The 12789-nt window shown below is 61.7% G+C and overlaps 1 protein-coding gene across 3 annotated transcripts in view; it reads right to left on the bottom strand.

Moving 5' to 3' along the window:
* CAMSAP3 (calmodulin regulated spectrin associated protein family member 3) overlaps positions 1-12789 on the bottom strand; it is a 34227-nt gene that overhangs the window by 13845 nt on the left and 7593 nt on the right. For 2 of the 3 annotated variants that reach the window (XM_074935100.1, XM_074935101.1), the window contains exons 2-5: positions 6790-7055; positions 1922-2056; positions 1556-1666; positions 789-821 (exon numbers count right to left, since the gene is read on the bottom strand). In XM_074935100.1, coding sequence (XP_074791201.1) covers positions 789-821; positions 1556-1666; positions 1922-2056; positions 6790-7055 — 545 coding nt within the window. The remainder of the gene's footprint in view (positions 1-788; positions 822-1555; positions 1667-1921; positions 2057-6789; positions 7056-12789) is intronic. The other variant, XM_074935102.1, reaches the window with a different exon arrangement.

Below are 12789 nucleotides of genomic sequence, written 5' to 3'. Positions count from 1 at the left end.
CCCTTCCCAGCCACCAGGTGGGGATTTCCCGCCCCCCCCCCCCCCCCAGCTTTTCTCAGCAGGGCAGATGCCACAGACCTGTGTGTAAGAAGCTAAGAGACCAAAGAAGGGGATGCATGGGGGGGGGGGGTGAGCAAAGGATGCTGGGATGCATTCACTACCATCTGCTGGCCTCAAGAGACAGGCACAACCCCCCAGCAGAAATCCCCCACAATGGGGTCTACAGGGCATCTTCTGCTCCGAGCCCAGCAGACTCACCACCCAAGAGATCCCCACCCAGACCATTGAGGCTGCTGCCCCCCACCCCCAAGGGACAGGATGATCCAGGGGACCCAGCGCTCCCCCCCCTCCCCCCCCCATGGGCCACGCCCAGGCACCCTCCCACAATGCTCTGGGCCACCACCCCTTCCAGAGTAGGAACTTCCTTCAGTGCTGGGGCCTCTCCTCATCACCCCTCACTGGGGTTCTCCCCCACACAGTGCCCTTGGGCCTGCCACCTCTCCACCACCACCCACACAGGGGCCATCCTTCCCACAGTGCTCTGGGGCCTGCCGCCTCCCCACAGAGGGGCCATCCTTCCCAGCGTCCTGGGGCTTGCCACCCCCCTCTCCCCTCCCCCCACAGGGGCCATCCTTCCCACAGTGCTGGGGGGGCCCCGGCATCCTTTGCTCAGGGTGGGGGGGGGGTCTCCTGGCATGCAGACCCCCATCCAGCAGCGCTGGCAGGACACAGCCCCGGTCATCAGAGATGGCACGGGGGAGGAGAGAGTAAATAAACCACCCACTTACAGGAACCAGTTTCCAGTACCACCTGGTGGGACACTGACGCAGAGGAAGGAGAAAGGCCACAGGAAGGAGGAGAGAGAGACGCAGAAGAGAAGAGTCACACAGCGAACCTCCATGGGCCCGCAGGCAGCCACGCAGGGGTCACGCCAGCTGCCCCAGGGCAGCACCACAGCAAGGGAGGGCAGACTGCATGCCCAGCAGTGGGGGAGGGGAGCTCCCATCCCCTGAGTGCAGGAGGGGGGCATGGAAATGCCCCCCCACCTCTGCTCATCCCCAAGCACGAAGCTGCCCCTTGCTTACCCAGCAGCCACCAGGGCAGCACAGGGAGCACCGCCCAGAGGGGGAAGCATGGGGTGAGAGGGGAGCAGAGAGACTAGGATCCATCACCCCCAGGAGGTCAGAGCACACAGAATCCCCCCCGCCCCCCCAACACACACACCACACACACAGATAGAGAGAGCGCAGCCAAGAAGGGGACATTCAGCAGCAGACTTGAGGATGGACAGTGGGGGACCCCCCTCTCCCAACAGGGCAGGAGAGGGCAGGTATCCCCTGGGGATAGGTTCATCCATGGCCTCCAGAGACCAGCCACAGTCCCTCCCTGAAGGAGTTAATGCCACCAAGCCCCGGGAATACCCCATGGCCCCACCACACCACCCGCCATGGTGCAGTGGCCCTGCCCACTCACCCTGCTTCGAGTTAGAGGGCCCCACACAAACCCCCTCATTCCCCCCATAGGAAGACCTCAGCACAGTGCTAGACAGACCCACCTTGGGGCCGCTTGCTGGGGGCTGGGCCCGGCCATGGCCCTGGCCCTCTGTGCCAGGTGCTGGCTGCTGCGAGCCCTCACGCTCTGTGCTCTCCTGAAGCTTGCGGTTCACCTGTGGGGGTAGGGACAGGTTAGTCTGTGCTGGGGCAGGGAGAGCCCCCCAGCCTGGAGAGAGCCCCTCCCCCCAATGCTGCAGGAAGAGGGTAGCTCGACAGGGGCTCGAGGGCCAGAGTCTCTAGGGTGGAAGAAGACCACTCCCAGTGTCAGATGGGGGCGCCCACTCAAAGCAGTGTCCTGGGAACAAGCATCCCAAAGCTAGGGAGCACCAGGGGCCATGGCTCCCCTCACAGTTCCCCCAATATCGTACCGTGTCCACCCAGCAGAGGAGCTTCTGCTCCCAGGAACCAGTACCCAGATCGGTGCCCGGGGGGGTGCTCAGCGAGTGGGTGGATTCCACAGCAAAGGCTATCATCAAGGAGTCAATCACTGCCAGGTGTGCGCCCTGCAGGGAGAATGGACCATCAGACACTGCCCCCGAGACCCCATCACCAGCCCCTGCCCCCACCCCACCATGCTATCCTGGCCCAGAGACCCTGCCCCAGCCCCCCATGGAGAGACAGGACTGTCAGGCACATCCTCGCCTGCTATGCATCCCAACCTCATGACCCACTCCAGAGAGCACCCCTCTCTGCCAGGCCCACAGCTGGGTCCAACCCAGAAATTCCCCACACACACACACACCCACACACCAGCCCCTCCTAACATGCCCCTGACTGGCTGTGTCCCCTCAGGCAAACCCCTTCAGCCTCTGTTTCCCCCTCATCAATATGGGGCTAGTGACTCTTCTCCCCCCACCAGGAGAGCAACAGGGCTCCCCAGCACCCGGGGCTGGGGGATTAGCCAGCTGGAGCCACTAATATGAACCTGTGAGAGTGAGGGGGTGGGAGGGCAGGGCCCTGCCAGGGCTGGGCTGACAGGGTCCCAGGGTTCATGCCAGTGCCACAGACCTCAGGCAGAGGAGCCCATGTGCCCCAGGAGCCAGCCCCCACTCCTCTGCCAGACAGGGGTAATAGGATCCTCACACAAGCCAATTATCCCTGGACAGATCCCCTGGCATCCCATTGTGGCTAATGTTTAACCCGATTAGCACAGCTCCGACCCTGGTACCGGTGCTCGGTGCTCCCAGCTCCCCCACGGCCACAGCCTGTGAGGAATCCAGCTGGCTGTTGCTTAACAGAGCAGCTCGTCAATCATTAACACAAGCCCATCCCCCACAGGCCAGGGCACAGGCACCAGCCTGGGTGCAACAGAGGCCCCAGTGGCAGTGCCCACACCAAGCCTAGAGACTCCAGTGTGCATTGGGCTCCCCTATTCCTATCTCCCATCCCGGGGGGTTGGATCCCAGACATAGGGGGCAGCTCAGCTCAGGCTCCCTGGAGAACTGGGTCAGACGGAGCCTGCCCGGAAACCCCCAGCAGGTGGGGAAGAATCCAATTAGCCAGGCCTGGGCTGAGCAGGGGCAAATTGGGGTGTGTTATGCCAGTATCGCCCAAGAAGCTGCCAAGGGCAGAACCGGGGGGGGGGGGGGGGGGCGCAGTGCAGGACACAAGGAACACTCGCCTTCCTGAAGAAGGCAGCCCAAGAAGGGTTTGTTTTGTCTAGGCCACGAAGTTAAACAGGGCAGCTAACATCCCTTGACCTGACTCTCAGCCTTCCCTGGCCCAGACAGACGTGTGGGGGAAGAGGAGAGAAAGAGAGGGGCTTTTGTAACGGGGATTTGGAGAGGCTGACTGGAAGAAACACCAGTTGGGTAATAGAGATCAGCCCCAGATAGCCTGCGGAACTGCCTGCCACTGGATCTCAGAGGGTCAGAGAAGGAGCCAGATGTTTTCTGTAAGCAGTGGGACAGTGGCAGCTCCATTAGCTGGGAGAGACGCTCACAAGGGTCATAAACCCTCACACCCACACCCAACCCCCAGCTGAGACCCCAACAGGGAGAGAATTTCCTCCCATGCAAGAGGTAAAGAGCCCCCTGCCCATGAGGGGTCTGTTACTGGCCAGCATCAGCCACCAGGGACCAGCCCAGACACATGATTGCTATGGCAGAGGTGGAGAGTCTGCACTAGGAAGAGACACTCTATAAGCCCTCACAGCCAGGGCCACTGGGCCAATGCCCCTCTAGCCTAGGCTATGCAGTGTGGGAGAGGATGACAGACCAGTGCAGTCTTGCTGGGCAGACTGGCTCTCCCAGCCCTGTGGGATTTAGGGATGGGGATTACAGCGCCATGGCAGCAGGGGCCTGGCAAGTCTCCCACAAGGATGGGGATCAGGCACTGCTCTGACAGGGCATGGGGCAGCCCGGCCAGCTGGGGCAGCAGCTGGGATTGGAGGGAGTCATTCTCCCTCCCCACAGCCATGGAGCCTGTCATAAATATAAAGGGAAGGGTAAACACCTTTAAATCCCTCCTGGCCAGAGAAAAAACCCTTTCACCTGTAAAGGGTTAAGAAGCTAGGATAACCTCGCTGGCACCTGACCAAAATGACCAATGAGGAGACAAGATACTTTCAGAGCTGGGGGGAGGACAAAGGGTCCTCTCTGTCCCTTTGATGCTTTTGCCGGACCAGAGCAGGAATGCAGGTCAGAACTCCTGTAAAGGGTTAATAAGCAACCTAGTTCGATGTGTGAGAGATTCTGTTTTGTTTAAATGGCTGATAAAATAAGCTGGGCTGGATGGAATGTATATTCCTGGTTTTGTGTCTTTTTGTAACTTAAGGTTTTGCCAAGAGGGATTCTCTATGTTTTGAAGCTGATTACCCTGTAAGGTATTTACCATCCTGAGTTTACAGAGGTGATTCTTTTACTTTTTCTTTAATTAAAATTCTTTTTAAGAACCTGATTGATTTTTCATTGTTCTTAAGATCCAAGGGTTTGGGTCTGTGTTCACCTATGCAAATTCATGAGGATTTTTATCAAGCCTTCCCCAGGAAAGGGGGTGTAGGGCTTGGGGGGATTTTGGAGGGAAAGAAGTTTCCAAGTAGGCTCTTTCCCGGTTATTTTTGTTAGACACTTGGTGGTGGCAGCAATAAAGTCCAAGGGCAAAAGGTAAAATAGTTTGTACCTTGGTGAAGTTTTAACCTAAGCTGGTAAAAATAAGCTTAGGGGGGTTTTCATGCAGGTCCCCACATCTGTACCCTAGAGTTCAGAGTGGGGAAGGAACCTTGACAGAGCCTAAACCAGGCAGGACTGGGACACTTCTAGCAGGTTTGTGCCCTGATAGCGCCCCTAGGGGCTGGGCTAGACAGCTGGGGCTGGGACCTGCAGCCTCCCCCCCCCCCCCCCCCCCAGTCCCTGTCCAGGAAGCCCAGCCCAAAGGGCAAGGGAGCCCTGCCCAGAGCTGCCCACTCCTGGGAGTCAGGGCTGAGGAAGGCTCCTCCAGCCCATCCTCCACCATCACTCCCTCCCAGCAGGGCTGCCCTCTCCTGCCCCATCCCAGCAGTCGTCCCAGTCCGGCTAACGACCCCGTGCCACGACAGCTCCCGTTGGCAGCAAGCCAGCTGCTCCCCGCCCCCCCAGCTCTGTGGAGCAGCCTCTAATCCCCATTGCTTGCTCCCCCTCAGCACAGGGAAGAAGCCAAAAAGGGCCCAGTGTCCCCCCTGCCCATACCCCAGCTCTCCCGGGATGCCCACCCCCACCTGCAGGGGCAGCAGGTCCCAGAGCCAGCTCCCTGGGGCATCAGGCCTCGAGACAGGCACTGGGAGTCCAGGACTCGGTGCCGCCGTTGAGCGCCACCCATACCCTCCCAGGGCAGCCCAGCTACCAGGGCACCCAGCTGGGGGCACACAGGAGAGCCTGCCGCACAGCTGTGATTCCCCCACGCCTCCACCCAGAGCAGCGTGTGGCCCAGAGAACTGGGTTGTGCTCTCACCGTGCCCTGCACGAATGCCCCCCCCCGGCTCTGAACAGGCCATCTATATATGGCACGCATGCGCGCGCATACACACACACACACACACACCCCGCACTCCCAGGCTGAGCCAGAGCCCTACGGCCAGATCACCGGGGCAGCATTAATAGCAATCCGAGCACAGCTCGGCACGCCACAATCTCATCAGGCCCCTGCTGGCAGAGCCTCACCAACAGCTGGGCCCCCAACCAGCCCACACTGGCAGGTTTTATAGTCTCCAGGCTACAGGAGCAGACCCCCCTCCCCCCAAAATCACCCCTGGATTTAAGCAGGCTGGCAAGTCCCTCCCCCCCCCCCCGCCCCCGCAGCCTCTGGGGCTTATCCAGCCCAGACAGCAGCTGCTCCCAGCAGAGCTGACCTGACTTCCCAGAGCCCCTGGCTAGTGCCACCTTGGGGCCCCCAGTCAGGACCCTGCGCTCACAGCCCCAGCCCCACACACCAGGGATTGCCTACAAATAGCACCCCCCCCCCAGACAGCATTAACCCCACACAGGGCACCAGCCCCCTCTGCTTTTTACACCTGGGCACCCTGCAACCTGGCCCAGCCTGAAGAGGGGAGGGGGCCCCCTCTCTGGGTTTGAAAGTCCCCCCCCCAGCACATACAACAGGCAGGGCCCCCAGGTCAGCACCCAGCCTGCAGATAGGCCTCTCCCGCCCCCCTCCCCCTGAGGGTGGTTCAGGTGCCAGCCGGGATCCCAGCTTGTAAAGGCCCCGCCCAACGCCAATGCACTTCCCAGGCCTGTGCCCAGTGCCTGCAGGGCGAGGCGGCAGCCAGGATGGGCAGAGAGTGGGCACAGACCTGCCCAATCCAGGGTGCCTGCTCCCTCCCCGGTGCTGGGCTCAGACCCTTCCCCCTAAGAAGCCTATTCCAGGGGCACCACAGCTCCCACTCCCTGCCCTGGCAGCATCTGCCCCTTCCACCTTCCAGCACATGGCCTGGGCTCCAAGCACCCTCCTATCCTCAGCCAGCCAAGGCCCCACTGGGCACCTCCCACAACCATGCACTGCCCTGGGTGTCCAGGCACCTGGCACCACAGGGCACCCCGCAGCAGGCACTCTCTCTCTCCACACAATGCATAGAAAGGTCCCTGGACAGGACATACCCACACACAGGGAGACACCCAGGGGCACGGGGCAGTCTGGAAGCTGCCTCCCCCAGCTGTTTGGAGGACCCTAGACAGACACCCCCTTCCCCTCCCCCCCCCCATTACTGCACTGGAACATGCACCCCTGAAGCAGTCACCAGAAGGTCCCCCCACCTGGCCCTTACCATCTTGATGGGTTTCTGGCGCAGGTCGGCCTCCTTGACAGCCTTATCCTGGTAGGTGGGGGCCAGGCCACGGCGCCCCAGCAGCGCCAGCAGGGCGGCATTGTCCTTGGGGGCAGGTGCAGCCACATCGTCGGGGGGCAGCACCTGGCGGCAGGCCCGGCAGTAGATGTCCGAGGAGAGCAACAGGCGCGTCACGGGCGGCTTGATGTGCTCCTGCTCGTACTGGTCCGTGTAGAAGGGATCACGCAGCTCCTCCGGCACGTTCTCTGCAAGGAGAAGGGGGTGAGGAGCTGCTGGGGGGGCCCCTTACTCACCCAGAATCCCCACAGATCTCCCATGGCTCCCCGTTCACCCAGAACACCTCGCTCACTATCCCCCAACAGCCTCTCACAGCTCCCCCATGCCCCAAACGGTCCACCCCATTCACAGCCCCCTGAATCCCCATGGCCTCCCATTGGCCAATTCCCATGGCCCCCTTTCCCTCCACAGCCTCACTCACCAAGCCCCCAAACTCCTCCCTTGATACATTCCCCTCTATAGGGACGCTGGAGAAGGAGAAGGTTTTCCCCAACGGTCAGTGCTGGAGAAGGGGACCCCCAGCCCCTGTGGGGCCCAACAGCAGCAAGCCTGGCCCCCACCCTGATTCCCAGCTCCCAGACAGGAGCTGCCCCCCCCCCCCGCCACGTGGCACCTGTACAGACATGTCCTGGGATATGAGAAGCAGGGGCCGACACGTCTTCCCATGGGCCATGGCCCCGCTGCCTCCCTCGCCCAGAGCTGCCAGGGCGTCAGGCAGAGGCGGATGGAGCCAACAGGGTTCCCAGGCATGGGAGGGGCGGGCAGGTGCATCAGAAGGGGCGGGGGGTCACTCCCAGGGACAGGAGGGGCATAGCAGCCAGCATGAGACAGAGCACAGGGGGATGATCCCAACCCTCGCAGCCCCCCAGAGCGCACCCACACCCCAGTCAGCCCGTCCAGCAGCAGGGAGCCCCAGGGCAACCTGGTTCTTTGGCTTCCCCTCAAACAGCAGCCAGGAGAGACGGCTGCAGACTGGCCGAGGTGGAACCCACTCCCCACCCTGCCAGAGTGGGCCCCAGCCCAACCATGGGAGAGTCCTCACTAGCAGTGCAGTGGCCATGACACCACTGGGCTGCCCCAGTCACCACAAGGGGGGCTCCACCAAGACTGAGACAGGCTTACCTGGGACCCAGTGAGCTCTCCCAGGGCAGTAAGCTCTCCCAGGGGGGGGCTGAGACCCACTGGCCCAGCCTCCCACTCTGCTCCTGGGGGCATGGAGCAGGCAGTGCTCTGTACTGCTTCCCCTCAGACATGAGTTCAACTCTGACACTTCCATGTGCTGTCATCTTGGATCTCACTATGACGGGCCATGAGAGAGCCAAGAGCTCCCAGCCATTGCAGATGACCAATTCCAGAGTCCTTGTGCCACCCCATCCCCAACAGCAGGACTGAGCCAGCACCCCTAGCCCCTCCTAGCACAGTGCCCAGAGGGCAGGCAGAAGCAGCAGCCAGTCACCTTCCTAGGAGGCCCCACAGCTGCTAGGAACAACCCCTTTGCACCAGCCTGATCTGGGGCACTTTGGAGTGCCCCCCCCTGCTGGCCATGGAGCTGGTGCAATGCCCCCCCGCCACCCAATGCAGCGCTCAGGGGTTAGTCTTTGCTCTGATGGCACATGCATTCCAGGTGCTCCTGCCTGGAACCCCTGCCCACTCTGCCATGGGCACCCCCAGTGCAGGCACAGCCTGGCTCCCCCACACCATGAGTTACCCCACCCCCCCAGAGCTGGGATGCCAGGATGCTCACACACCTCCTGCAATGTAATCCTCAGGCAGGAGCCATTAAGGGGGGAAGGGAAACCAGCCAGGCCGGCTGCTCCTGGCCCTGGGCCCAGCCTCAGAAGACTTGTTGGTGTCACCCCACAGCCCCACACTGGGAACTCGCAGGACAGATCCTGGGGAACTTCCCTGGGGGTGCAGTTCCCAGGGAGGCAGCATCACAAGCCCCATCCCCTTCGGGGGGGGGGGGGGGCGCGCTGCTGGCTGGAGAGCAGCAGGGAGGAGGGCTCACTCACTCACCCCAGGCTCACCAAGGTGCGGAGGGAATTCAGCCAGCCCAGATCCATTGGGATTAATGGAACCTGGGACATGGTGCAGAGGTCACTGTGCCAGCCCCTTGCCACACATGGATACTGGGGCAGGGGGATCACTGGGCACAGAGACACCAGGCCTGTATTAGGGGGAATGGGACTGATCAATGACCCAGATAGCGCCACAGCTCCCACCAGCTTCAGCAGGTTGTTCTCAACAGGCCAGCCTGGGAGCCAGGACTCCTGGGTTCCATTTCCAGCTCTGGGAGGGGAGTGGGATCTAATGGGTTACAGCAGGGGAGCTGGGAGTCCGGACTCCTGGGTTCTCCCTCTGGCTCTGCCCCACTCACTGATAATGACTCCGACATTTATGTGCAAGGTGACATAAGGGGGGCAGGGCGCACATACCCCTTACAGTCCCTCTCCCTCCCACACAAAGAGGCAGGAAGAGATGGGCCCTCCTGATGCCGTTTTCTATGCAGAAAGGTGCACAAATCTCATGTTTTATGTCCAACTCCCCCACCACCACGAGCATGCGCACACGTGCGCGCACACACACAGGGGACAACGACATTCTTGAGCAGGGAGAGTGCCCCCCACCCCAGGGAACAGGTGGAGCAGCCCGCACAGCTGAGTCAGCATCACCTGATGGCAGAGTCCCTGCTGCACACGGGACTTGCAGCTCCAGCACGGAGACACCACGCCCCCCTGTGGCACTGTGCCCACGACACCTGCCTGCCCCTCCAGCAGCCGACGCTGGGAACAGCCAGATCCCAGGACGGGGTGGGGGTGAGTGTGGGTGCAGACACCCCAGCCCCCCAAGGCATAGTTACGTAATCCCAGTTTAGCACAACGGGGCTCAGCCCCGCTACACATCACGCCCCACAGCAGGATCTCTGCTCTGGATTAAAGGAGCTGTGTGCAGGAGTGAGGGGAGGAAGGAGCAGACTGGGATTAAGGGGCCCTGGTTGCGATAGCGGGGGGCTGCAGGGCTCAGACACTGGTTCCCAAGCAGCTCCTGATGTTTGAGATTCACAGAGCCCGGCTCAGAGGGGCAGAGTGGGGAAGGTCCAAGGGCAGGGCAGCCTCAGGGGAGGGAGAACAGGCCTGTGACAGCCACAGCAACACGCCCTGGCACAGGGCCCCCGGGACCCCGCTGCGGCTGGGTGGAAAGGGAGAGTGAGCAGCAGGAATCAACACAAAGGGCCTGCGTGACAGAGCTGGGGGGCTAGAGTGCACAGCCCTGCTCCTGCCCTTTGGGGTGACTGGCCGGAGGTTCCCTATGCTGACCTCAGCAGGAACCCACTGGCTGCAGGGCTCCGATAACAGCCCCCAAGGGATCAGTGTGGAGCTGCCAAAAGCAGCAGAGAAACAAGGGTCCAAACCCGGTAAGTCAGGACTCCTGGGAGCCCTACCCCCTGCCACTGGGACCTTCCTCCACTCTCTGCCCTAAACAGCTGGGCAGCTGCCACATTCCACCCCAGAGGTGGCTGCCTCCCTGCACTGGGAGCTCCATGCTAGTGCTACCAGCCCTGGCGATGCAAGCCAGCAAGCTAATCCAGCCCCGTTGCCAGCCCCTGAGCCGCTTATCTGGGCAAGGCTGTGAGGAGAACAGGGCAGCGCTGGGTCGGGGCCAGACCTCCCTCACCCCCGGGGAGCCTGCCGGCTTTATCTTGGATAAGCACAGCTGGGAGACAGCCCCTCCCCCAACCTGTCAGGCATGCAGATGGGAGCCACGCACATTCAGCTGCCCAGAGGTGGGAGCCAGGGGCACACCCCACACAGAGCACCCCAAACACCCGCTCTCTGCTGTGAGAGCAGGGGGTGGGCAGAACTGCTCTGAGCACCAGGAGGGAATCCCAGGGGAGGGGGGCGGGGAGGTGAAGGGAACAGTCTCCAAGGCCCCAGCATCTCAAGCACCAACCCAGGGCACACTAGCCTCATCTGCAGAGTCTCCAGGCTGGGCCAGGCTGAAGTGGGGGCTGGGACCAGGGCACGGTGCCACCCAGCCTCCTGGAGACCATGAGGCAGGGACATAGCCCCCAGCATATGGCCAGAGCTGGGCCCAGCCCCTGAGGCCTGATGTCAGGGATCCCTGCAGAGCCCCCACTGGGCTCCCACAGCTGGAGGAGGCTGATAGGCTCCAAGGCCAGAAGGGATCACTGTGATCATCCAGTCCAATCTCCCGGATAGCCCAGGCCCCAGGACCACCCGGTTCATGCCCCTGCAGGCTAGAGCAGGGTGGAAAGAGAAAGTGCTAGCCTTGCTGTAACAGCCGGCCAGCGACAGAGAATCCCCCACGCTCTGGAGGATCTGGTCCCTCCCCGGTAAAAACATGCACCTTATTCCTAGGCTGAACTTGTCCTGCTTCAGCCTGGCTCAGGGGGGGTCTTTTTCTGCTAGACGGACGAGCCCCTCAGCCAATAGCTGTTCCCCATTTAGGAACTCAGACTGGGATCAAGTCACCCCTTAACCTTCTCGTTGTTTAACTAGATTGAACTCCTAGAGTCTACCACCACTGGGCACCCCCCTGAAACTCCCCTAACATGGGGCAGGAAGCCCTGGCACAAGCAGACAACCACAGGCCTCTCTTCCCCCCCAACCTGGTTCACCCCTAGCTGCCAAAGCACTGGGACCTGCAGCCACCACCGCAGCATATCTACATCACCAAATAAGAGCCCACGGCGTGCACGCCACCAGGCGGAGCTGCACAGGACACGAAGGCCCCTGCACGCACCCTCCCAGCAACTCGGGGCCAGCCCCTGGCCACGTCCTGGAGATGGCAGCCCGGTGTTCCTGCTCCGGAGGTGCCAATGCCTCGCATGCAGCCAGGCCCAGAGAAAGGCCCTGATCCTGGGGCTGTGAGCATCGCTGCCAAGGGGGCTTCCTGACCTGCATGCTGCCCCCATCTCCACAGCCAGGCCCCAGGGAAGGGTGCAGACTGTACTGCATCCCATGCCCTGCTGCTGGCCTGGTCACTCATAGGGCATGCCAGTGGCAGGGAGGCCCACACAGCACCTGCACCCAGGACATGCCACCAGCTTCGCGGTGGGAAGGCTTGTGCTCCCATTTAATCAGCCAGTGGGAATGCTGTTGTGTGACTTTCCCGACCAATCAGGCAAGGCACAGACAGGCGTGGCTGGAAACGTGGTACCTAGTGGAATGGGCATGGCACAGCCTCCATGCCCCAGCCTGGAAAGCAGCAGCCTCCCACAGGACCCCAGAAGCCCCTTCCATTCCCCCCAGCACCCAAGAGGCCCCTATTTCCCCACCCCTATCATACCAGTCCTTGGGTGGGGAAATAGGGATAATGGTAACCGACTGGGAGACAAGCACAGAGGGGGTGTTTAGATACATGCCTAACTCCCAGCCCCCAACTAACCCACTAGGCAATGCCCTGCCCCCACCACACCAGCCAAAACGCCTCCCAGCACAGCTTCCCCATGAGATGCCAGCTTCTCCACCCCACAGGGACTTCCTCTGTTCCCTTCCCCGCTCCCTCCAGCAACAAGAGACCCCATCACCCGAACTGCAGCAGCTAAAGTGCTCTCCCACCGCAATAGTGTGGGGAATGGGGGTATTGGACATCTCCCCCACCCCACAAGGGACCCATCCCCAGGGAGCAGCATGGAGGCCTTTGTCAACAGCAGGGGGTGTGGCCAGCAGAGCCCAAATCCCCCCAAAGCCAAACCCAGGCAGAGGAGTGGTCACCACCACCCCACTCCTGCCAGGGAGAAAATCAGGCCCCTCCCCTCAGGGACCCCCAAACCAGCCACCTACATTTGACAGAGAGCAGGCAAGGGGACAAGGGAGAGGAAATTCCCCACAAACCAAGTCTCCTCCCCCATGTACTCAGGATTCTCGTCCCTTCCCCACCCCACACGCTTCAGACTAC

This window comes from Natator depressus, chromosome 20 (genome assembly GCF_965152275.1).
Source record: "Natator depressus isolate rNatDep1 chromosome 20, rNatDep2.hap1, whole genome shotgun sequence".
Lineage (NCBI taxonomy): Eukaryota > Metazoa > Chordata > Testudines > Cheloniidae > Natator > Natator depressus.
This window is presented reverse-complemented; position numbering and strand designations above follow the sequence as displayed.